Genomic DNA, 25,323 nt, shown 5'->3' on the forward strand with positions numbered 1-25,323 from the left:
AAGGGCAGGGGATGGGAAACAGTTGGGGGGAGGGAGGGGAGAAGGATGGAGAATTAGTGGACTAGAATCTTCCAATAAAATTTATTTTTAAGAAAAATCCAGAAACAAGAAAAAGGACCAACATAGCTTCGGTGGTCATCTTAAAAATATTTATTTGCCAATAGTTACCACATATTCAGAGATACTACAGTTTTTTCCTATACTTAAAATAGGAAATAATTTAGTAAATATGCAGCATCTGGTGGTAAATGTTTAAATTTTAATGGTAACCAGTATATTAAAATGTTACTTTTAATTTTGCCTCACCTTTTACAATTTTATTTTGATTGACAGAGCCTCATCTCATAGCAATCAAGGCATGGACTGAAAGAAGCCTGGGCATAAGTAGTCAACACTTTTTCTCTACTGCCCCCGCCCTCCAAAAAAAAAAAAAAAAAAAGTTGAGAGGGGCAAAATAGATTGAGGAAAGTTTCAGAACTAAAAGGATGTAGTAATGCTCATTTAATTGCCTAAATTTGCTACCAGTTACCATCTCCTTAAGTCTGGTACATTGAATCAGTCACTACAATAAGAATTCTTGTGTAAATATTAAACATAGTTTTTGATACTGCCAATAAAACCAAGAGAAATTTTTTTACGTCCACAAAAGAGAAGCAGCAGATCAAAAATCTGTACATGTCAAACTTTTATTTCAAAAGATTTAAAACACGGGGAAAATTGTCATATGAATGTTTTGCATTGCTGCCCATCACACAATATAATGAAATTCAAAAACATTTTCCATATATGATAATGTATCATATAAAGTGTTTGTCACAAACTTTATAAAAGTTTTGAAAACTAATGGGTTTCAGAGTAGCAGCTGTGTTAATCTGTATTCGCAAAAAGAAAAGGAGTACTTGTGGCACCTTAGAGACTAACAAATTTATTTGAGCATAAGCTTTCATGCTCTACAGCTCACTTCATCGGATGAATTCAGTGGAAAATTCAGTGGGGAGATTTATATACACAGAGAACATGAAACAATGGGTGTTACCATACACACTGTAATGAGAGTGATCACTTAAGGTGAGCTATTACCAGCAGGAGAGCGGGGGGGGGGGGGGAACCTTTTGTAGTGATAATGAAGGTGGGCCATTTCCAGCAGTTGACAAAAATGTCTGAGGAACAGTGGGGGGTGGTGGTGGGGAATAAACAAGGTGAAATAGTTTTACTTTGTGTAATGACCCATCCACTCCCAGGCTCTATTCAGGCCTAAGTTAACTGTATCCAGTTTACAAATTAATTCCAATTCAGCAGTCTGTTTTTGAAGTATTTTTTGTTGAAGAATTGCAACTTTTAGGTCTGTAATCGAGTGACCAAAGAGATTGAAGTGTTCTCTGACTGGTTTTTGAATGTTATAATTCTTGACGTCTGATTTGTGTCCATTTATTCTTTTACGTAGAGACTGTCCAGTTTGACCAACGTACATGGCAGAGGGGCATTGCTGGCACATGATGGCATAAATCACATTGGTAGATGTGCAGGTGAACGAGCCTCTGATAGTGTGGCTGATGTTATTAGGCCCTTTGATGGTGTCCCCTGAATAGATATGTGGGAACAGTTGGCAACGGACTTTGTTGCAAGGATAGGTTCCTGGGTTAGTGGTTCTGTTGTGTGGTATGTGGTTGTTGGTGAGTATTTGCTTCAGGTTGGGGGGCGGTCTGTAGGCAAGGACTGGCCTGTCTCCCAAGATTTGTGAGAGTGTTGGGTCATCCTTCAGGATAGGTTGTAGATCCTTAATAATGCGTTGGAGGGGTTTTAGTTGGGGGCTGAAGGTGACCGCTAGTGGCGTTCCGTTATTTTCTTTGTTAGGCCTGTCCTGTAGTAGGTGACTTCTGGGAACTCTTCTGGCTCTATCAATCTGTTTCTTCACTTCTGCAGGTGGGTATTGTAGTTGTAAGAATGCTTGATAGAGATCTTGTAGGTGTTTGTCTGTGTCTGAGGGGTTGGAGCAAATGTGGTTGTATTGCAGAGCTTGGCTGTAGATGATGGATCGTGTGGTGTGGTCAGGGTGAAAGCTGGAGGCATGTAGGTAGGAATAGCGGTCAGTAGGTTTCCGGTATAGGGTGGTGTTTATGTGACCATTGTTTATTAGCACTGTAGTGTCCAGGAAGTGGATCTCTTGTGTGGACTGGACCAGGCTGAGGTTGATGGTGGGATGGAAATTGTTGAAATCATGGTGGAATTCCTCAAGGGCTTCTTTTCCATGGGTCCAGATGATGAAGATGTCATCAATATAGCGCAAGTAGAGTTGGGGCGTTAGGGGACGAGAGCTGAGGAAGCGCTGTTCTAAGTCAGCCATAAAAATGTTGGCATACTACGTTTTAGTCACGGGTATTTTTAGTGATAGTCGTGGACAGGTCATGGGCAGTAAACAAAAATTCACAGCCCATGATCATGACAGGTGCTGGGGGGGAGGCAGCGGTGCATGGCCCGGGACCCCTGCTGGTGCTGGGGAGTGGTTGGCGGGCTTCCTAACTGGCTCCAAGCCTCCTCAGAAGTGACAACATCCCCCTCCCTCAGCTCTCGGACGGAGGTGTGGCCAGGCAGCTCTGTGCACTGCCTCCACCCCAAGCGCTGGCACCATGGCCAACGGGAGCTGCGAGGGCGCTGCCTGCAGGCGGAGGTGCCACCACCTAGGAGCCGAGGAGTGTTGCCACTTCTGGGGCGCCCCCTCCGAGGTAAACGCCGCCCAAAGCGCTCACCCCCTCCTGCACTAGCAGAGGCCGGTGCAGCTGTCCCAGGGGCTACCTGAGCTCAGGCAGCCCCTGGGCCAGCCACATGGCTGCTACAGAAGTCACAAAGGTCCCAGAAAGTCACGGAATACATGACTTCTGTGACCTCCATGACAAACTTGCAGCCTTACTTATGAGACTATAATCTGATAAAAGCATTAGAATTTTATCATCTCTGAAAGAAACCTTCCTTGACAATATCCACAAATATCTGCTGACAGTGTTACTAGTACACTAATACATTTTATTCATGGACAAAACAGATAGTCTTAAGAACTCTTAGAAAATCTGCATGAGGGCTGTATACCCAATTTGAGGATGGCAACTGCCTGGGCTTGAAGACATTCTTGCTTACCTCTCTTCCGAGTCACTAATAGAATGGAGAGAGAGTACAAGGTGACAATATTAGAGGCCATAATTTGAAAACAAGCTCAGGAGGTAGAACCTTCTTGTACTGACAGCATATTTAAATTTCTACTTAATTTCCTATGTATTATCTTAAAATACTTTTGTTCAGAGCTTCTCAAATTGTGCTCCACAGACAGGTGACTGGTCACATTACTGGCATCTCATTTTCACCTGCTAAACTGCATTAAAAGACAGTTTAAAATACATTGAATACTTTTACGGCTACAGCTGCCACAGGGAGGGTTATGTCATTGCAAACCAGAGGGAGGTAGTCCATGTGATTCTCTCTCTATTAAGAGATCTCACTATGAAAAATCTGAAAAGTTCTCGGCTCTAGTTCATTCTTAATCTTTTTGAGACACTTTATGAAAGGAATGATGTTAAAGAGTCTTCATGGACACCTGAATGTAGGGCTACATAAGTAACTGAAAAGAGCTCTGCGTATCTTTCCATATGGATGGTGTCTTTGGCAACGAAAGCTGACTGGGCTCTCCAAATCAGACCAGCAGAACTTTCACAGACAGTTCTGAAGGGATCCTGCATTTCTCCGGGATATTGCAGATTATGGAATATCTAACTAGTCTTAAGGACAGCACAAGTAGTTTCATTAGCTCTCTGCAGCAATGACAAAGAAACTGAGGTGGGTCAAACTTCCTTACACAGATGTGGGTGATGACATCATCTTAGCCCGGGTCTACACTACGAGTTTAGGTCGAATTTAGCAGCATTAGATTGATTTAACCCTGCACCCATCCACACGATGAAGCCATTTTTGTCGACTTAAAGGGTTCTTAAAATTGATTTCTGTACTCCTCCCCGACGAGGGGATTAGCGCTAAAATCGACACGGCCAGATCGAATTTGGGGGTAGCATGGATACAATTCGACGGTACTGGCCTCCGGGAGCTATCCCAGAGTGCTTCATTATGACTGCTCTGGACAGCACTCGATTCAGATACTTTGGCCAGGTAGACAGGAAAAGCCCTGTGAACTTTTGTATTTCATTTCCTGTTTGGCCAGCGTGGCAAGCTGATCAGCACAGGTGATCATGCAGAGTTCATCAGCACAGGTGACCACGGAATCTCAGAATCACAAAAGAGATACAGCATGGACCGAACGGGAGGTACTGGATCTGACTGCCATATGGGGAGATGAATCCATGCTATCAGAAGTCCGTTCCAAAAGATGAAATGCCAAAATATTTGAAAAAAAATCTCGAAGGGCATGAAGGACAGAGGCTACAACAGGGACCCACAGCAGTGCCGCGTGAAACTTAAGGAGCTCAGGCAAGCCTCCAAAAAAACAAAGAGGCAAACAGCCGCTCCGGTTCAGACCCTGAGACATGCCGCTTCTACGATGAGCTGCATGCAATTCTAGGGGGTGCCCCTACAACTACCCCACCCCTGTACATGGACTCCTGCAAGGGAGTCTCACGCAACAGGGATGAGGATTTTGGGGACAATGAAGATGAGAAGGAGAAGGAGGAGGAGGTTGAAGATAGCGTACAGCAGGCAAGTGGAGAAACTGTTCTCCCGGTCAGCCAGGAACTGTTTATCACCCTGGAGACAATACCCGCCCAACCCAGGCTCCTGGACCTTGGAGGAGGAGAAGGGACTGCTGGTGAGTGTACCTTTGTAAATATAATTACTGGTTTAAAAGCAAGCGGGTTTAATGATTAATTTGCCCTGAAGACTGGGGATGCATTCGCGGCCAGTACAGCTACTGGAAAAGTCTTAACAAGTCTTCAGGGCGAATTAATCATTAAACCCGCTTACTTTTAAACCAGGTATTATATTTATAAAGGTACACTCACCAGAGGTGCCTTCTCCTCCTCCAAGGTCCGGGAGCCAGGGTTGGGATGGTATTATCTCCAGGGTGATAAACAGTTTCTGGCTGTCGGGGAGAATGGTTTCTCCGCTTGCCTGCTGTGCGCTATCTTCCTTGTCCCCAAAATCCTCATCCCTGTTGCATGAGACTCCCTTGAAGGAGTCCATGTACGGGGTGGGGTAGTTGTAGGGGCACCCCCTAGAATTGCATGCAGCTCATCGTAGAAGCGGCACGTCTTGGGGTCTGACCCGGAGCGGCTGTTTGCCTCTATTTTTTTGGTAGGCTTGCCTGAGCTTCTTAAGTTTCACACGGCACTGCTGTGGGTCCCTGTTGTAGCCACTGTCCTTCATGTCCTTGGAGATTTTTTCAAATAGTTTGGCATTTTGTCTTTTAGAACGGAGTTCGATAGCATGGATTCATCTCCCCATATGGCAGTCAGATCCAATACCTCCCGTTCGGTCCATGCTGTATCTCTTTTGTGATTCTGAGATTCCGTGGTCACCTGTGCTGATCAGCTTGCCACGCTGGCCAAACAGGAAATGAACTGCAAAAGTTCACAGGGCTTTTCCTGGCTACCTGGCCAATGCATCTGAGTTGAGAGTGCTGTCCAAGCGATCACAATGGAGCACTCTGGGATAGCTCCCGGAGGCCAATACCGTCGAATTGCATCCACGCTACCCCCAAATTCGACCTGGCCGTGTCGATTTTAGCACTAGTCCCCTAGTCGGGGAGGAGTACAGAAATCGATTTTAAGAACCCTTTAAGTCGACAAAAATGGCTTCATCGTGTGGACGGGTGCACGGTTAAATCGATCTAACGTTGCTAAATTCGACCTAAACTTGTACTGTAGACCAGGGTGACAACACTACTGCACCCCCACAGTGGGCACTGTTTTACTATAAGTTCTTCAGTTCAATGCAAAGGCATTGAATCCCATTAGTGGGAATGCAGAGGGACCCTTGAAGAATAACTGCCAAATCTGTTCAGAAGTTAGTGCCCTTGGGAGCCTTACAGGCTCCCAAACACTTTGGATCAGATTGCTTACTACCATGTATGGCCTATGGCAGGAGTGGGTAAATGATGGCCCGGGGCTGCATCCGGCCCGTCAAACGTTTTAATACAGCCCTCAACCTCCTGCCGGGGAGCAGGGTCGGGGGCTTGCTGTGGCTCCCGGAAGCAATGGCATGTCACCCCTCTGACTCCTACGTGTAGGGGCATCCAGGAGGCTCTGCATGCAGCTCCCATTGGCTGGGAACTGCGGCCAATTGGAGCTGCAGGGGAGGCTCCTGAGGACAGGGCAGCGGCACAGAGCCACCTGGCCGCACCTCCGCGTGGGAGTCAGAGGGGGACATGCTGTTGCTTCCGGGAGCTGCTTGAGGTAAGCGCTGCCTGGAGCCTGCACCCCTGACCATCTTCTGCACCCCAACCCCCTACCACAGCCCTGATCCCCCTCAGGCCTTCCGAACCCCTTGGTTCCAGCCTGGAGCACCCTCCTGCACCTCCAACCCCTCCAATCCCAGCCCCACCCCAGAGCCTGCACCCTTAGCTGGATCCCTTGCCCCTTCCTGCACCCCAATCACCAATTTCGTGAGCATTCATGGCCCACCATAAAATTTCCATACCCAGATGTGGCCCTCAGGCCAAAAAGTGTGCCCAACCCTGGCCTATGGTGTTTTCTCTACTCTTTTGGTGGTCAGGAAAATATTTTTATCCTCCTTCTCTACAAGGAACAGAATGAAACTTTTTTGCTTGAACAGAAGTTCATTAGAACCAAAACCAAAAAATTTCTATATCAGTAGCAACAACTTCAACTGCACCCTGAAAAGATTAAGAAACCTGTGAATTTTTTACAGTACTGGTGTAATATGCTCCCTCCTGTAACACATTTAAAGAAGCAGACAGATTCATGCTTCAGCATGTTCACTTTTGAAATATTAGTGGGTCCAGGACCAGCAATATGTCAGGTCTGTGTCATGATCATTTTACATACTAGTCTTAATTTTCAAAAATGAAATCCAAAATTGTATTTTCAGCTTTTTCTTACTATACTCCTCACGTATATATCATTGCCTGCATGTATGTCATACTAAGAAAAAAAAGATTTTCCTCTGTACACATCTCAAGTCACAACAGTTCTCAATTAAAAATGAGTGCATTTACACCTTGCTCTAATTTCCTGCTGAAGAGAGTTTTTCCACTAAACAATTCTGTTTTTAATACCATATAACACATTGATGGTTTATAGATAATACCTTAAATCAATCTTTTCTCAAATTTGGTATTCTATCTTGAAGACCTAACTTTAACATTCAGAATATTTAGATCCAATTTCTCTTTTTTGAAAACTTTCAGAACTATGTGATTTTAAAAACCGGAGAAGGGGAGCGTCACACGGTCCAGTACCTTATATCAGCTTGTTCAAATCATAAGGTTCTTAGCTATGCTTGACCTCAAGCTGACCTAGTTTATGTGCCAAAAAAAGTACTAATGAAGCTTGACAACAAAGTAAACAGAACAAAAACAAATATCCAAAGGCTGTGTACATGCCCATATAATAATACAACCAAACTGACTCCTGAAACTAATTACAACGGTAAGCTATTTTCCAATATTTCAGGATCTTTCATGGTTAAAGTAGATTAAAATGAAACACATATCTTTATAAACACAATAAGCATTTACTTTTATTTCAATTTTGGCCAGATCCAATATAAAAATAACCCAAAAATCCATGCAGTAGCCAGGGATAATGGGGAAAAAAATGTCAGTAACCGGTAACTTGGCCTTCTTTATTAGCATACAATTGTGAAAAGTCATCTTGGAGAAGTGATTATTAAATTGTTTCTAATGTACTAAATGCTTGCAAGCAACCTGTTAAGACACAAAATTAGTGGGTAAATTCTTTTAGAATTTCATCTAAAAATCTATGTATTACTTTGTATCTCAGATCTGATTTTGCAAAAACTCTTGCAACTATGATTTATCAACAATGTTACTTTAGCATCTATACACCCTGATGTACTGAGTTAAAAATCAGTAGTAAAGTCAAGGGTAAATGCAGGTAAACAGAGTTTACCCACTTCTCATTTGGGATATATGGAGGTTAGGTTAGGTTAGTTTACCCACTTCTTTTTTTAATCACTACACCACTGCTTAAAATATAAAAAAGTAGATGCTCAGCAGCTAAAACTATGAGTGACCTGAAAAGCATCTTGTCTCTGCCTTCAATGCTATTCACGTAACTGGAGTAGCATAACTTAGGTCGACTTACCTCGGTAGTGTTGACAAGGCCTTATGTTTTGGTGTGAAGGCCTCTATTTTTACTTTATTTAGGACAAGTGAAAAAAGGCATTATGGACCTGATCCAAAGCCAATGGAAAGATTCATTGACTTCTGTGAGCTATGATTCAGGCTCCATACCCTGGGAGGCTCTCTGGACTAATGTAGCAGATTATGACTGCAAAGTATCTAAATCACATCACAGCAACACAGTATTATACTACACCACACATTTTTTGTATCAATGTTTCCCAGCGTCCTTGGTTATAACTCAATGCACACCTGAATTAGACAATAAGTAATTTACTTAAAATTTTCTAGGATCTACAGCTTCCATTTTTGCATTATCGAGTTCCAAACATCAGCTAGACATTAATGAATTAAAAAAAACAAACAAAAAACCCCGAAAACAAAGACAGAAAAGTTAATAAACTACAACTGCAGACATAAAATCTGCTTTTCAACAATCTCTCTCGTGTTTTTCTATAGAGGTCCCTTTACTTTTACTATAAATTCCAAAGCCACAAAAACTTGACACAGAGTCAAGAAAACACCGCAACCTACTATCTATACCAGTGGTATCCAACATTCTGAACCTGAGGGCTGGACATAAAGGACCGACAATTAGAGTTAGATACAATTTTTCAGGCAAAATCTTTTTTTTTTTTTTTTTACACTGAAAAATTTGGGACTCTGGTAGACAAACATTTAGCAAATTTGTGTAGATTTTGGTGAATTGTTTGAGCCTAAATGGGAAAAAAAAATCAAATGTTAAACCATTAAGACAGCATCAAAATGAAATTACCTGAGATGAGGGATACCCAAGTTCCAGGCACTGCTCCAGAGTAAGGATTCAAACCTGGGTCTCCCATATCCCAGGTGAGTGCCCTAATCATTGAGCTATACTAGGAATTGGGCAGAGGACATAACCACTTCCTCTGGTGGTTCTGTGAATCTAGCTCTTCATTTCCTTGGCTTTTATTAAAAATATTCTAAATGAAATTTTTTTGATTCACTGAAATTCAGACATTTTGAATTTGGTTTGACCCAACCAACTCCACTCTCCCCCAGCCCCCGCCCCAATGGTGAACCAGAAAAATCAGTTATTTATACAGCTCTATCCATAACAAATACTTTGCAGCAGATTGTTGACCCTATTCCTCCTGGCACACATAGGAGTGGGAAGCACACACGGGAGTGGGAAGCACACACAAGTCCCATGCTGGGGATTCTCTTGGAGTATGAGCCAGCAGTGGGTATGTCAGGCTTAAGAGGGGGAGTGTCTGGAGAGGGCTGCACTCTGGCCACTTCAGCTGACATATGATCCAGAGGGAACCCTCACCAGTTAGCAGAGGTTAGAATAGTCTCCAAGCTGTAGAGGGGCAAAGAATCAGCTAACCACAACTGGTTGTTGGTTCTCAGTTCTTCCTCCCTTTCTCATCCTGTGGGCTACCCTGGATGGCTGTGTAGTAGAAGTGAGGCTTCCTCTGCTAGCCATTCCTTAGGTGCAGGCAGAGCCTAATGCAAACTAAGCAACATAGTAAACCAAGGATAAATTTAATGAAATTTTAATGTGCATGTAGTTTCTGATACATACTATAGCAGTAGTTTTAAGGCTTTTTCTATACAGTGAACCACACCTAACTAGATAGAGACTGTCTCTCTTCGAACAAATCCACCCTCCTCAGATTTCTACAGACCACACCGACCCCTCTGTCCCCCATTATTGATCATATAACACTCTTGTGGCAACAGGAACTGGTTATATGGAAAAGTAGCTTAAGGTAAATATTAAGTGTATTATCTTTCTTTTCACGTGATTTGTAGCTGCAAACAAAGATGATCAAGAGCACAGTCTGATGTCCATGGATCAGCTTAAGAACTGCTGGAATTATGGTAGAAAATGCATTTTCCACGGCTGCATTATATATTGCTTATTTTTCTTTTTCTATTCATAAATACTTATTACAGTATGGCCAAATATGAAAGTCCTAAACAAAGTGGTGTAAGTGCTACCTCTGATTTCCCACAGTTTATATACAAAGACTAGTGGATAAACTACTTCCCTTACACATCACAGGTACTAAGTTCAAATCTTGTTGGAGGTTGTATTTTTTAGTAAAATGTCTACATTTTTCTTCTCCATGACTGTAGTTAAGATTGTACACAGATGTCCTCCTCCCACTAATCCCAGTCCCCCAGGTTACCGACCTGTATTAGTAACTGTTGTTCTTTGAGATGTGGGTGCAGACGTGTATTCAACTCAGATGCGCATGTGTCCAGCACAGCAAAGCCAGAGAACTTTGCTCAGCAGTACCGACTGTAGCAGTGCTTGCGCCCTCTTGTACCCCCACCCAGGGCTATTTGACTGATGGCAGAGCTGCCCTAACCTCCCTCAAGTTCCTGTGCACCGGCATCCAAGACTTGAGACTCCCATGCAGAGGGGATGGAGGGTTGTGGAATACATGTCTGCATCCATGTCTCGAAAGGTACACGTAGGGTAACTTTTTTCTTTGAGTTGTTGCAGATGTATATTCCACTCAGGTGAGTCACAAGCAGTAATGGATGGAGATGGGGTCTCAGAATCTGCTTAAACAACAACTGCAGAATTGCCCTTCCAAAGTTTGCATCTGATCTAGAATAATGCATAATAACATAATGTTTGGTAAAAGTCTGTATGGAAGACCAGGCAGCATCCCTGCAAATGTCCAATATAGAAACATCACTAAGCTATGTAGCTATAGCTACATTAGGAGGCTTTTAGCAACACAGCTGTCCTCCTACAGCTGTGTCGTTAAAAGTGTAGCTGCCGTATGTCAGCAGGGCAGAGCTCTCCTGCTGACAAAAAACTTCCACCCCCACGAGTGGCAGTGGCTTTGTCGGCTCTCCTGCCGACAAAGCGGTGTTCACACTGGCACTTTTCATCAGTAAAACGTTAGTCATTCAGGGGTGTGGTTTTTTAACACCCCTGAACGACAAAAGTTTTGCTGATGAAGTGCCAGTGTAGACAACCCCAGAGAAATGCAACCAAAGTCGCATGGCCTCTTGTTAAATGAGCTACCAGTTTCTGGGAGTTGTGGTCTGAGCTACCCCATATGCTATCATAGTGCAGGAAGGAATCTATCAGAAATTGTGTGGAAATCACCAGATCCTTCATCTGATCTGCATAAGAAACAAAAAGTTGAGGTGGCAAGTCCTTTACAGACAGGATGCCAATGACTGTCTCACATCCAAGGAATAAATATGCTGTTCATCTGCATTTGAGTGAGGCTTAGGAAAAAATACAGGTAGGTATATTGTTTGGTTAAGGTAAAATTGTGACATCATTACTTTTGAAAAACTGAGTACATGGAGATTCCACCATTAAGGCCCACAGCTCACTAAATCTCCTTGTGGAAGTTATAGCAACAAGAAAAGCTGTCTTTTGGCAAAGAAGAAACAGAGAGCAAGTGGTTAGGGACTCAAATGGAGGACCCATGAGGGCAGCCAGTACAGTATTGAGGAAGTTAATTCTTTTACAGGAAGAAAGAAGTGGACAACATGTTATAGAAATCTAACCATCATGGAATTGGAAAATACCAACTTCTTTTGGACTGGAGGATGAAATGCTGAGATCATTGCTAAGTGGACCCTCAATTTGCTGAGTGAGAGAGTTGAGGACTTGAGATTAACAGGTAAACCAAAATGTCTTGAATACACAGTAGCATCAGCCAAATTCCTTAAGCTAAAGAACACTTCCACTTAGCCAAACAGGAAGACCTAACAGAAGGTTTTTTACCATTAAATAGGACTTGCCGCTGCACTGCTTGCAAACATTGTTCCTCCTCATGCAGCATCCACGCCATTACGTGCAGACAGCTCAGTGCTGGATGCTGTATCAGATTATGATGTTGTGTCAGCAAGTCAGGAATGAGGGGAGGAGATCTGAGAGATTGAATAGACAGACTGTGAAGGTCGGAGAGCCAACATTGTCTCAGCCAAGCTGGTGCAATGAGTATCAGATTGGCATGTTCCAGCTTCAGTCTGAGAATGAGTGGTATCAAGGGGAACGTATATATTAGGGCCAATTCTCAATTCAAATGGAAGACATCAATTAATAAGCCTGTACTGAAATCCACTTGAGAGCAAAACTGACTGCATTTCTTTTTTGTCTTTTGCTGTAAACAGGTCAACTGTCGGAATGCCCCATTCTTTCAAAAGGGACCTCTGCACACTCCTTTTCATGAACCATTCATGACTCTGGGAGAAACTCATGCTGAGGTGATCGGACAACCAATTCTGAGCACCTAGTAAGCATGCAGCTGTGGGAACAATATCTTACTTGATGCAAAAGTGACAAAACGTTATTGCTTCCTTATAGAGCTGGCTGGAGTGTGCTCCTCCCTGCTTGTTGGCATAATACACTGTGGTGATATTGTTGGTAAGTATGTGAACCGCTGTGCCCTGGATCTGAGCCTGAAAGGCCTGCCATGCATTGTCAACCACTTGAAGCTCCAGGATGCTGATATGTAGGGAAACTTCCTGTTTTGACCACAAAGCCTGAATTTTCCATTTCTCTTTACTTGCCTCCCAATTTATTGTGGCGGTATCAGTAAATATAGTACTTGTCAGAAAAGGAAGGGAACACCTTCTCATACATCGCTCTGTTCTGCCCATTACTGTAGGGACTCCAGAATCACCAGTGGCATTTGGAGAAGCTTGTCCAATGAACAACATCTCAGATGACAGACCAACTTCAACCACGATTGAAGAGGACAAAGGCACAATCTCACATGCTGGACTATATAAGTGTTTAGCAGGCCACATGGCCTACTAAACTCAGATGTACATGGACTGTAGCTGAAGTGTGAGACTGGAGGGACAGACACAGGCGACAATTTGTTTGGAAATGTTCTTGTGGGAGAAAGATCCTTAAACTCAGCGTCTAGTAGGGCCCAATGAAGTTTATTTTGTGTGTTGGAATTCCTGCTGAATTTGTCTTGTTCAAAATCAATCCTAGCCAATCGAAGAGATCCAGCATGAACTGGACATGACAGAGGACTTGTTCCTCGGACTTGTTCCTCACTAGCCAGTCTTCTATGTATGGTAAGATGTGAATTCTCATCCTCCTGAGACAGGCTGCCATTACGGTCATGCATTTGATAAATACATGTGTGGCTGATAAGAGGCAAAAGGGCAGTATTGTTTAATGGTAAAGTTGGCCTGCTACTACGAATCTCAGTAACTTCCTGTGGCTTGGGAAAATTGCTCCATGAAAGTAGGCATGCTGAAGATCAAAGGCTGCAAACAATCATGGTGATCTAATATGAGGAGAATTGTAGCTAAGGTTATCATGCAGAATCTCATATATTTGTTGAGTCCAGAATAGATCTCATATTGGACTTGCGGAAGGTACCTCAAAAAAGGTAGCAGAGTAGAATCCCCTTCCCCAGTGCTGAAGGGGAAGTTCCTCTATGGCTCCAGAAAAGCAGTCTGGATCAGCTGTAGGAGCAGTGACTTTGAGATGGGTCCCTAAAAGGGACCAGATGGGGGGGATAGATGGGAAATGGATAACATAACCCCCAATCCCAGAGTGTTTAGGACATATTTGTATGTAGTTCTTGTTTCCCAAGCACTGTGATCAATGGCTCCATGTCTAGTTGGCAGCCGGTGTCAAGTGGAGTGCCCCAGCGGTCGGTCCTGGGGCCGGTTTTGTTCAATATCTTCATAAATGATCTGGAGGATGGTGTGGATTGCACTCTCAGCAAATTTGCGGATGCTACTAAACTGGGAGGAGTGGTAGATACGCTGGAGGGCAGGGATAGGATACAGAGGGACCTAGACAAATTGGAGGATTGGGCCAAAAGAAATCTGATGAGGTTCAATAAGGATAAGTGCAGGGTCCTGCACTTAGGACGGAAGAACCCAATGCACAGCTACAGACTAGGGACCGAATGGCTAGGCAGCAGTTCTGCGGAAAAGGACCTAGGGGTGACAGTGGACAAGAAGCTGGATATGAGTCAGCAGTGTGCCCTTGTTGCCAAGAAGGCCAATGGCATTTTGGGATGTATAAGTAGGGGCATAGCGAGCAGATCGAGGGACGTGATCGTCCCCCTCTATTCGACATTGGTGAGGCCTCATCTGGAGTACTGTGTCCAGTTTTGGGCCCCATACTACAAGAAGGATGTGGATAAATTGGAAAGAGTCCAGCAAAGGGCAACAAAAATGATTAGGGGTCTGGAACACATGACTTATGAGGAGAGGCTGAGGGAACTGGGATTGTTTAGTCTGCGGAAGAGAAGAATGAGGGGGGATTTGATAGCTGCTTTCAGCTACCTGAGAGGTGGTTCCAGAGAGGATGGTCTAGACTATTCTCAGTGGTGGAAGAGGACAGGACAAGGAGTAATGGTCTCAAGTTGCAGTGGGGGAGGTTTAGGTTGGATATTACGAAAAACTTTTTCACTAGGAGGGTGGTGAAACACTGGAATGCGTTGCCTAGGGAGGTGGTGGAATCTCCTTCCTTAGAAGTTTTTAAGGTCAGGCTTGACAAAGCCCTGGCTGGGATGATTTAATTGGGGATTGGTCCTGCTTTTGAGCAGGGGGTTGGACTAGATGACCTCCTGAGGTCCCTTCCAACCCTGATATTCTATGGTTCTATGTAGAAGTGGGACAGTGTCTCCAAATGGAGAGGAACTGGTGTGGAAATTGACAACTGGTAAGCTGCCCTTGTTACGAGCATCAAATTGACTGCTTAGCTAAAGCTGATTGAGGATGGGTGGGCTGGTTCAAATTAGAACCAAAAGGCCTTCTTCTCTGTGACTTATGGCTCTTTCTGAAGAAGTCCTGCTGTCTAGCAGCATAAGCTGGCTGCTTGTAATACCACTGGGAATACTGTTGGTACTGTTGCTGCCGCCGCTCTCCATTATGCCATCTCTTAATCATGGGTATAAACCCGAAATGAACATAAAGTAACTTGAGAGTCCTTAAAAGACTGTAGTGTCTCATCCATCTTTTCTGGAAACAAAAAGTAACCACTGAAATGTAGGTCCTAGCTGGACCTTGGGAGCTATGCCAGAGTCCTGTAACTATGAAGCTCTCCTCTGTTACATCTGAGGCCATAATCCTGGAGGAGACGTCTGCCACATCCAGTGCTAACTGCAATGACATCTTTCCCACTCAATGACCTTCCGCCATGAAAGCCTTAAACTTTCTTGGAGGATTCTGGTAATTTTATCATATTCTGACAACAGTGCCTGCTGATTAGCAATGTGCATTTGTAAAAACAAAGTTGAATAAATTTTTCTTCCCATCAAATCCAACCATTTAGACTCTTTTCCTTTAAGCATTCTCTTAAATCTCCTGTCACAATCTCTCATTTGCAGCTGTTACAACAAGAGAGTGAGGGGCTGGATGTGAGTAGAAGTACCTGAAACCCTGCATTAGGGACATAATACATCTTATCAGTATGCTTCGCTGTGGGCAGTAAGGAAGCCAGGGCAAGCCACAAAGTCTTTGCAGGTTCCAAAAGCACTTTATTTATAGGGTAAGCTATTCTCCCTGGAGCTGACAACTGGAGAATGTCTACCAACCTATGGGTACTGCCCTGAACAAATTCTGCCTTAATGCTGTAGCCATTCGCCTTAGGAGATCTTAATATGATTGAAAGTCATCAGGCACAGAAGAGGAGGAATCTGGTATAGCTGAATCATCTGGTGAAGATGAAGAAGAAGGAAGCATGGCCAATGGGATTCTGCTTGCTTCTGCAATAATGGCTCAGACTGAACAACCTCCATATGCATTTCCAGTGTAGGTGGGCCACGAGACGAGACAGCAGGAGAGTTCAGTGACCACAATAAGCCAAGGATCGAGACCTTAAAGATCAAGGGAATCTCAGTAGTTCCATGAATGCCACAGAAGAAATGGATATGGCACTGATGGCCAGTAAAAACTGGGCCAAAAACCACTCTCTCTACTGAGAGAACATATTGATCCTGGTACTGATGTGCTCCCCTGAGGTATCAAAGACTTTTGAGCTCAGTTCCTGGACAGAGAAGTGGAAAATGACTCTGAACTTGAATGCAAGGAACCTTCCAAACAGTCCAAAGGGAACAGAGGAGCCACCTCTGGTGGAGCCATCATATGCCCAGTATCTGGGTCGCATTGGTGCCTATGCAGGTAGAGAAGCTGGTGTCTTGAGCACTGGCAGCATCATAGAGGCAGCACTAGCACCTGATACCAGAAAGGATGTTGGCATTAAAGAAGAAGCTGGTACCGAATCTATAGCTCTGGCCTGCATTGGGACTATAGAAGCTGACACTGTCTCCGGAGAGAAACACTGAATCGGCATGGACAACGGATGTCTTGGTGCTGATATAGAAACTTATATTGTCTTTGCAGTCTGGATTTTAAGTGGTGCCAGAGATGATGCCTGCAATAGCCCATATTCTGGGGCAATCAAACCAGATGGTCCCGGGATCACAGAAGACATCACCACAGCTGATGACTCCTATATCACAGGTGAGTCCAGCACAGAAAGGGAGAGTAAATCTCTGTCAGCTTGATAAGCCTGTGGAGTCGATATGGTTGGTGCTGAGACCAACACCTTCGATATCAGACTCAATAGCCTTCTCACAAATGGTACCAGAGTCAATGGTATGATGCTGGAATGATCTTACCTTGGTACCAGCAAGTCGATAGCGAGCCCTGCTCTATTCTGAGTACTCAAGGAAACCCAGTGCCAGTCAGCATTCCTCTTAGAAGAGGAGGAAAAATCTCCCAAAGTCTTGGAGTGACTGTGGTCAGTTTTAGGAGCCTTCTTTCTTGGAGGACGAGACGAAATAACAGTCTCTTCTCCTTGAAGAGTCAGAGTTTCCTGGCAGCACTAAAGCTCTCTGAGGGGCCAGACAATCTAATCCCAGGGCTGAAGCAGGCCTCATGACTCACTCCATAAGGAGCAGCTTCAGATGTAAGTCTCTAGCCCAGGGGTCGGCAACCTTTTAGAAGTGGTGTGCCAAGTCTTCATTTATTCGCTTTAAGGTTTCGCGTGCCAATACTACATTTTAATGTTTTTCAGAAGGTCTCTCTCTATAAGTCTCTATATTATATAACTAAACTATTGTTGTACGTAAACAAGGTTTTCAAAATGTTTAAGAAGCTTCATTTAAAATTAAATTAAAATGCCGATCTTACACAGCCGGCCTGCTCAGCCCACTGCCGGCCTGGGGTTCCGCTCACCTAGGCCGGCAGCGGGCTGAGCGGGGCCTGCAGCCGGGACCCCGGCTGGCAAGGGGACAGCAGCCAGAACCTCAGACCGGCAGTGGGCTGAGTGGGGCCGGCGGCCGGGACCCCAGACCAGCAGTGGGCTGAGTGGCTCAGCCCGCTGCCGGTCTGGGGTTCCATCCGCTGGCTCCTGCCAGCCAGGGTCCCGGCTGCCGGCCCTGTTCAGCCCGCTGCCGGTCTGGGGTCCCAGCCCTGTCCACATAGAGTAGGTACCTACTTTCTCCCTGGTTCTTGCCCATTCTCTTTCTCTCTCTGCACTGAGTTGAGGGTGGGAGTGCACTGAGAACAGGGCCAGGGGTGAATGAGGGGGCTGGGGGTTGAGGTGCAGGGTCTGGCCAGGAGCTAGAATGAGGGAGGGGGCTCAGGGTTGGGGCAGGAGGTTTGGGTGTGGAGCGCTTACCTGGGCAGCTCCCATTTGGTGCAAGGGGTGAAGGTGGGAATGTGGGTGTGTGTGCAGGAGCTCCCGTTTGGTGCTCAGGGTGGGGATGTGGATTTGGGGGGTGCAGGAGTCAGGGCATGGGGGCTGGGGGTGTGTGAGGAGGGTGCCGGAGTCAGGGCTGGGGTTGTAGGGGGGTGCAGGGGTCAGGGCATGGAGCTGGGGGTGTGTGAGGGAGGCGCAGGGGTCCGGGCAGAGGGCTGGGGGTGTGGGCTGGGGTCATGGGGGTGCTCCCAGCCCCCTGCCCTGAGCAGCTCACAGCAGGGGGCTGGAGGGGATATGCTGATTCCACTCCCCTTCCCCAATGTCCCCAGAGCAGAGAGCGCGCTGCGGCTCTGCTTTTCCCTCTCCCCCTCCATAGCAAGGGCCATCAGCTGATCGGCGGCAGGGAGGGAGAGAAGGCGGGGCAGGAACCCTGCATGCTGGGGGAAGAGGCCGGGGGAGGGGGAAGCTTGTCTGCCCTGCAAGGAGAGAGCAGTAGGCGGAAGAGTGGGCTGGGCCGGATTTTTAATTGCACACTGCTGTCCCCGGCAGACAGCAGCGTGACATTAAAAATTGGCACGTGTGCCATAGTTTGCCGACCCCTGCTCTAGCCACTTGCATTACCGTTTCGAAGGGCAGGCAAATTGAGTATTTCTTAAGCACCAAATATGGAGATTACTGCTGGGGACAGCTACTCCACAGGAGGGGTGAAGACATCGAACCAGAGAAAAACCAACTATGTAACTACTAAACTAATCTAACGCTAAGGGTACTACCACCACCACCTATAACTAACTAATCATATACAAAATACCAAGAGAAATCTTTCTGATGTAACAAACAAAGCGTGAGGTATATACCACATGGAAGAAACGGTTAACTACCTTTCTGTAACTGTTGTTCTTTGAAATGTTTTGCACCTGTCCTTTCCCCTGTAGAGATGTGTGCACCCCATGCACAGTTGTCAGATGTCTTTTTCCCTCAGCAATACACATCAGGGCAGCTTGAGGGCCCTCTGCTGTAGCCTGCCACTGCATGTTGGCATAAGGGGGTAGAGCCACACCCAACCCTCTCACTTGCTTTTTATCAGATAGACAATGATAAGAGTGGGGAAGGAGGGCAGGTCATGGAATGGACATGTGCAACACATCTTGAAGAACAGTTATGGAAAGATAGGTAACTTTCTTCTTGGAGTAATTGCACCTGTCCACTGTAGGTGATTAACTTGGAGGTGGGTTGGCATCTACTTGAGCAGAGACTAGAGAACAACACATCCAAAAGAGGAATCGTCCTGAACTGACTGGCTATAGCATAATGAGAGGCAAACATGTGCACTGATGACCAAGTTGCTGCTTTGCAAATGTCCAGAATGCACCAGGAAAGCTGCTGATGCTGCATGCATCCTAGTTTAGTGAGCCAACACTCTAGTGGTGAAGTAACACAAGCCAAAAGGTAGCAGAAATGAATGCATGAAGAAACCCAGGATAAAATTCTCTGAGTGGAAACCAGATGGCCTTTCACTCTGTCCGCTATCACAACACACAGCTGTGTTGAGGACATAAAGGACTTAGTGCAGTCCAGATAGAAAACTAAAGCTCTTTTCACTTCGAATGAATGGAAGTTTTTCCTCATCTCTCCGAGTGTGAGACTTTGGAAAGAAAGTCGGCAAATAAACTGCCTGGTTATTGTAAAAATTGGAGACCATCTTTGTTAGGAATTTAGGATGAGGGTGGCGATAAACTTTAAACTTCTGGAAAATTGCATAGAAAGGATTTGACACCAGCGCTGTCAACTCACCCACTCTCCTTGCTGAGGTAATTGCAATTAAAAAATCATCTTCACAGAAAGATTGAGCAGAGAGCAAATTGCAAGAGGTTCAAGAGTGGCACCATTAATTTTGCCAACATGAAATTCAGATTGCATGGGTGAATAGGATCTTGCACCTGTGGGTATAATCTATCCAAGCCCATTAGAAACCCGATGGTGATGGGGTTGTGTGACATGCCCCAGTGTACAATATGGACTGCTGAACAGCTACAGCATTCTGCATCACTTTATGTGAAAGTGACTATGTTTTGAATGCATTTTATTACAGGATTTCACCAAAGCGAGCAGTATGAATAACTTGAAACTTAAAAAGAGACAATAGATGGAAGTTATAAATCTTGTTCTAAGTGCATTCATGAATGGCTGGGAATGATACAGACTGGGAAACAAATGAAAGTACAAATTTTCTGGTTAGAAATTATGAAAATATGAAATTTTCAGTCAGAAAGAATCCCAGGCACATTTACAGTTGAATTTGTTTCATTAATTTTTTAAACCATGAGCATCAAAACAAGTAAATCAGAAAGTAAACATTGTAAGTCAAACCCAGTTATGTTTCACTCCACTGATTTAACCTTAGAGCTGTCAAAAGCCATTATTTCCATGAAGGACGTGATAATTCTAGGGTTAATTCTCTGTTCTTTCACTGTAAAGTCACCCAAAAAAGAACATTTGCTTTGTCCAAATTCTTTCAGCAATTTAAACAAGCTTTTGTAACAGATAACAGAGCTGTGTTTCAATTACGTGGATAATAATAAAAACCTGACTGTTCATAAATTATGTACCTTTGTACCAAATAATGAAGAGAACTTAATGTACTTTTTCTTATTTAGCAGAAGTGCACAACTAGATTTTTTTTTGGTAATCCAAGTCTCCAAAATGTTAACTATCATTAAAACAGTCAGTGCATAGATAGTACCATGAACAAAAACAGATTAATTAGGATCCTTTTATGAAACAGAAAAGTACTCAATCCACTGTTTCATTTAAAACTGCTACATCTTCAAAGTTGAAAGTGAAACTATAAAATACACTATAAATGGACGTGAGAGGAATGAAACAGTTGCATAAAAACAAAGCTGTGTCTATCATGCCAATAAGTGAACAAATTTAATATAAATTTCAGACATTTACAAATGTAGTCTCTGAACCTATACTGTCATCCATGTGAATAAACTGTTGAAGCCAAATGGAACCCACTGAACTCAACAGAGCTCTGCAAGGGCACAGCAGTTGGCAAGGGCAGATAACAGTGCAGGGCTAGGATCTTTCAAGAGCATTACAAGTGTTTACTCCATTAAGTAGTACCTATTAAACTTCCAAAATAAATTAAAAATCGTTAAAGTGTCTTGTTTAAAAATTAAAGTTTCTATGAAATGTAAATGTATTAGAGATTTAAAAAATTCTGTTTTCAAACTCGGTAAAAATAACTACTGTACAGGCATTCCAATTAAGACATTAGAACCAGAATAGTACTTTGCTTTGCGATACCAGAAGATATGTCAGTTTTGACTAAAATTTTAGCTCCTGACAAAGTTAGATTACACACTTGTGTAGGAAATAAGTCTACTTACAACTGAATCTGCATCTGGACATTCCCTGTAAAAAAACAAAGAAAAAAACGTGTAACTATCAAAAATGCACAGACAGAGAAGTATTTTATTTATACAATTTTGGAATCTCCTTTAGTAGTTTTTGATTTGCTTACAACCCACCCCTTTGCACATAACTCCTAAAAAGCAACATCAACATTGTCTTATTTGACTGACATTAATATTAATGAAGTGAATTCTCTTTATTCAGCAGCAAGAAAAGATCATTAAAATAACTGAAGGTTTAAGCTGAGTCCACCAAAGCAAGGAATTCACATAAATGCTGAAAATCAAAGCTGACATTCCAGCCTTAAGTCACGCCATGGTGCAAAAAAGAAAAAAATATAATGGAATGAGTTAAGGCAGGAGTGCCATTTTAAGTTATATCTGTGAATTCCCACATTGTTGTGGGTTTAAGGAAAATGTTTACCAATTTTGTGTAGATTTATGTAATTTGAGACAGTCAGGTCTACGCAGATGATGTGCACATGCAGAAAAACCTTCTCACCAATACTAATGAAACTGTCCATACAAAAAGAAAAGGAGTACTTGTGGCACCTTAGAGACTAACCAATTTATTTGAGCATGAACTTTCGTGAACTACAGCTCACTTCATCGGATGCATGCCGTGGAAACTGCAGCAGACTTTATATACACACAGAGAATATGAAACAATACCTCCTCCCACCCCACTGTCCTGCTGGAAATAGCTTATCTAAAGGTTTCAGAGGAACAGCCGTGTTAGTCTGTATTCGCAAAAAGAAAAGGAGTACTTGTGGCACCTTAGAGACTAACCAATTTATTTGAGCATGAGCTTTCATGAGCTACAGCTCACTTCATCAGATGTATACCTGAAGTGAGCTGTAGCTCACGAAAGCTCATGCTCAAATAAATTGGTTAGTCTCTAAGGTGCCACAAGTACTCCTTTTCTTTTTGCGAATACAGACTAACACGGCTGTTCCTCTGAAACCTTTAGATAAGCTATTACCAGCAGGACAGTGGGGTGGGAGGAGGTATTGTTTCATATTCTCTGTGTGTATATAAAGTCTGCTGCAGTTTCCACGGCATGCATCCGATGAAGTGAGCTGTAGCTCACGAAAGCTCATGCTCAAATAAATTGGTTAGTCTCTAAGGTGCCACAAGTACTCCTTTTCTTTTTGCGAATACAGACTAACATGGCTGTTCCTCTGAAACCTGTCCATACAAAAAAATTCACTCATTTGGACAATAATCTGTTCTAGAAACAACTGTGACTAGGCTAATGGAGTCTAGAGTTTCTCTCTTCCATAATTTCACTCTTTTAGATCATGTCCGAGAACCATCTGGGCCTTGGAGTTACAGTTAGATAGTCTTGGGTTGCATTATAAGAACTGCTGTATCTACCAACAAGTAACAAGACAGATTACCACCACAAGGAGTTGGTAAAAAAATAAAATAAAAATCACCTCTAAAAATAAAAAGTTTCCAAAAAAACAGTTGGTGGGTGTTTAGTATTTGTGAATGCTTGATGTGGGACTGTAAACTGATCCTGTCATAGTTTCTGGATTCAAACAATAATGTTTTCAAAAATGAAAGTCAGTCCAAGTGACCAGACATGAAATTCTCCAAGACAACTGATAAATGCAAGCTGGAGCTACTCTTAACTAAACACCTGAATATGAAATTAGTACACAGGCCTTCTGTAACCTGCACCATCATAAATCAAATAGCAAATGTCACTGTAAATGAATATTTTGTTAATTATTTCTTAAAGACAGCTGTATTTATGACAAATAGAAAGAATAATAAAATTGGTAACAGACATATCTTTGATAGGCCAAAAAGGCAATTCAGACATCCAACCTATACATAATCTCTTCATGAATGACGAAAGAAAACTTGCAAAGAAACTGAACCATTATTATGGAATTCCAACATCACCTTAAGAAGGGACTTAGAATGAGGTGTCTTTCTAAAAAGAACACAAGAATACACAAGAAAACTGTAAACAAGTTTTTAATTGACGTACATTTTACCTCTTTGCTGGCCTACCTAAGGTGGCGGCAACAGGCAAGGCTATTTTAAAAAACAGAAACTGCAAGTGATGGCTCAAAGAGAAGGCTCATCGGATCTCGCCCATGTGTCTCAAGACATGAGAACTAAGTTTTACAACATCTGGTATTAAAAAAAATAATTACCTGAACTATACAAACAAAAGATGATCCATAAACAAGGAGGATTAGAAACTACTGGAAGCAAACTAGAATGAAGATCCATAGCAGGCTACAAAATCAATGCAGCACATAACAAACGGATTAAAAACTGATGGATAGATCTCAAAAAGAAAGTGTAAATGGGGAATCATCATACAGTGAGGGCAGCTCTGTGAGGTCACACAAGGCTATATTCTTGGCCCAATACTATTCAATATCTTAATTAATGAGCTAGAAGAAAACAAAATCATTGCTGGGAAAGTTTACAGATGATACAAAAATTGGTAGAGTGGTAAATAATGATAAGGACAGGTCAGTTCAGCAGAATTATCTGAGATTGCATGGTAAGACGGGCTCACAAGAACATGTTTTAATAAAGCTAAATATGAGGTCACAGAACTAGGAACCAAAAATGGAGGTCACATTTGCAGGATGGAAGACTGTATTTGGAAATCAGTAACTCAGAAAAAGACTTACGCATCACGCTGGATAACCAACTAAAGAGCAATGTGGTGGCTAAGAAAACAGATGCAATGTTTGGACGTATACATAGGGGAATAGAAAGTAGAATTAGGGAGGTGTTATTTCCATGGCATAAGAGCATTAGTGAGACCATTACTGGAATGCCATTTTCCAGTTCTGGTATCCACACTATAAAAAGCGCTCGATAAATTGGAAAGGGTTCAGAAAAGTGCCACAAGAATTATATGAGATCTGGAAAAAGCTGACTTACAGTGAAAGGCCAAAGAAGCTCAATCTGTTTATTTTAACAAAGAGGTTAGAGGTGATTCAAAGAGAAGATTTCTGATAGTACAGAGCTCTTTAATCTAGTAAGCAAAGGCATAAAGACACAACAAGATCCAGTGGTTAGAAGCTGAAGCTAAACAAATACAGACTAGGAATATGACACTGTTTTTAGAGAGAGAGAGAGAGAGAGAGAGAGAGAGAGAAAAGAATGTGGCAATTAACCACTGGATTAATCACCAATTTAGAAATACAATTTATTTCCAGGATATGTAGTGGATTTTCCATCACCTAAAATCTACATAAAAACTGGATGTCTTGCTAAAAGATGCATTTTTCCTCAACGAAAAGTAATGACTTTGATGCAGGAATCACCAGTAAAAAAAAAATCTATGGCCTTTGTTATGTTGGAGGTCAAACTAGATGACAATAATGGTCCCTTCTGACCTTAAAATCTATTCCATGTTATACTCAACAGTTAAAAATTATGTAATTCTAGTCCTCAAGGAAACCGTAGACTTCAATGCCAATAGGAGAACAGGAAATAAGGGGTTTAAAAGGATTGAATAAGCTAAATGTCATCTTCTAAGTTCTCCCTACTGTCCTTCGACAAGCTTCTGAAATGGAGAGGCAGACTGAAGTTTTCACCAGTTGACTCTGGTGAGGCTGGAAAGAGAGGTCACATTCAGAAACCTGCTTTGGGGCTTTTGCTAGGCTCAGATAGGAAGACTGATCACCTTCATTTTACTTTAATTAACCACTTCCCCATACTACAAAAATAATCCAACTCTAGCACAATCTCTAGAAAGCAAGGATGCAAAGAAATCTGAAAGAGTCACTAGCAATAAACAATAAAACAAGGCTATATTTAGTTTTTCTGAAGAAAACCTTCAAATTAAAAAATCCTATGAAACCTGCTAACCCAGGAACACTCCCAGATCTTTTAATGTACAAGAGGCAAGAAGGAAGGGAAGCAGGATGAGGAAAAGTTAGGGTTTGTCT

At 43.1% G+C, this 25,323-nt stretch overlaps 1 protein-coding gene and 1 long non-coding RNA gene across 6 annotated transcripts in view; one reads left to right on the forward strand and one right to left on the reverse strand.

Moving 5' to 3' along the window:
- The window catches only part of FCHO2 (FCH and mu domain containing endocytic adaptor 2), a 234,000-nt gene that overhangs the window by 63,682 nt on the left and 144,995 nt on the right, over positions 1–25,323 (reverse strand). For all 5 annotated transcript variants that reach the window (XM_048849328.2, XM_048849325.2, XM_048849326.2 and 2 more), the window contains one exon: positions 21,368–21,392. In XM_048849328.2, the coding sequence (XP_048705285.2) occupies positions 21,368–21,392 (25 nt within the window). The remainder of the gene's footprint in view (positions 1–21,367; positions 21,393–25,323) is intronic.
- On the forward strand, positions 11,820–14,112 carry LOC125636377 (uncharacterized). The gene is made up of 3 exons (XR_007356570.2): positions 11,820–11,964; positions 12,458–12,579; positions 12,955–14,112. It is a non-coding gene; the product is annotated as an uncharacterized LOC125636377 (long non-coding RNA).

The sequence above is a fragment of the Caretta caretta genome, chromosome 5 (assembly GCF_965140235.1).
Source record: "Caretta caretta isolate rCarCar2 chromosome 5, rCarCar1.hap1, whole genome shotgun sequence".
Classification (NCBI taxonomy): Eukaryota; Metazoa; Chordata; order Testudines; family Cheloniidae; genus Caretta; species Caretta caretta.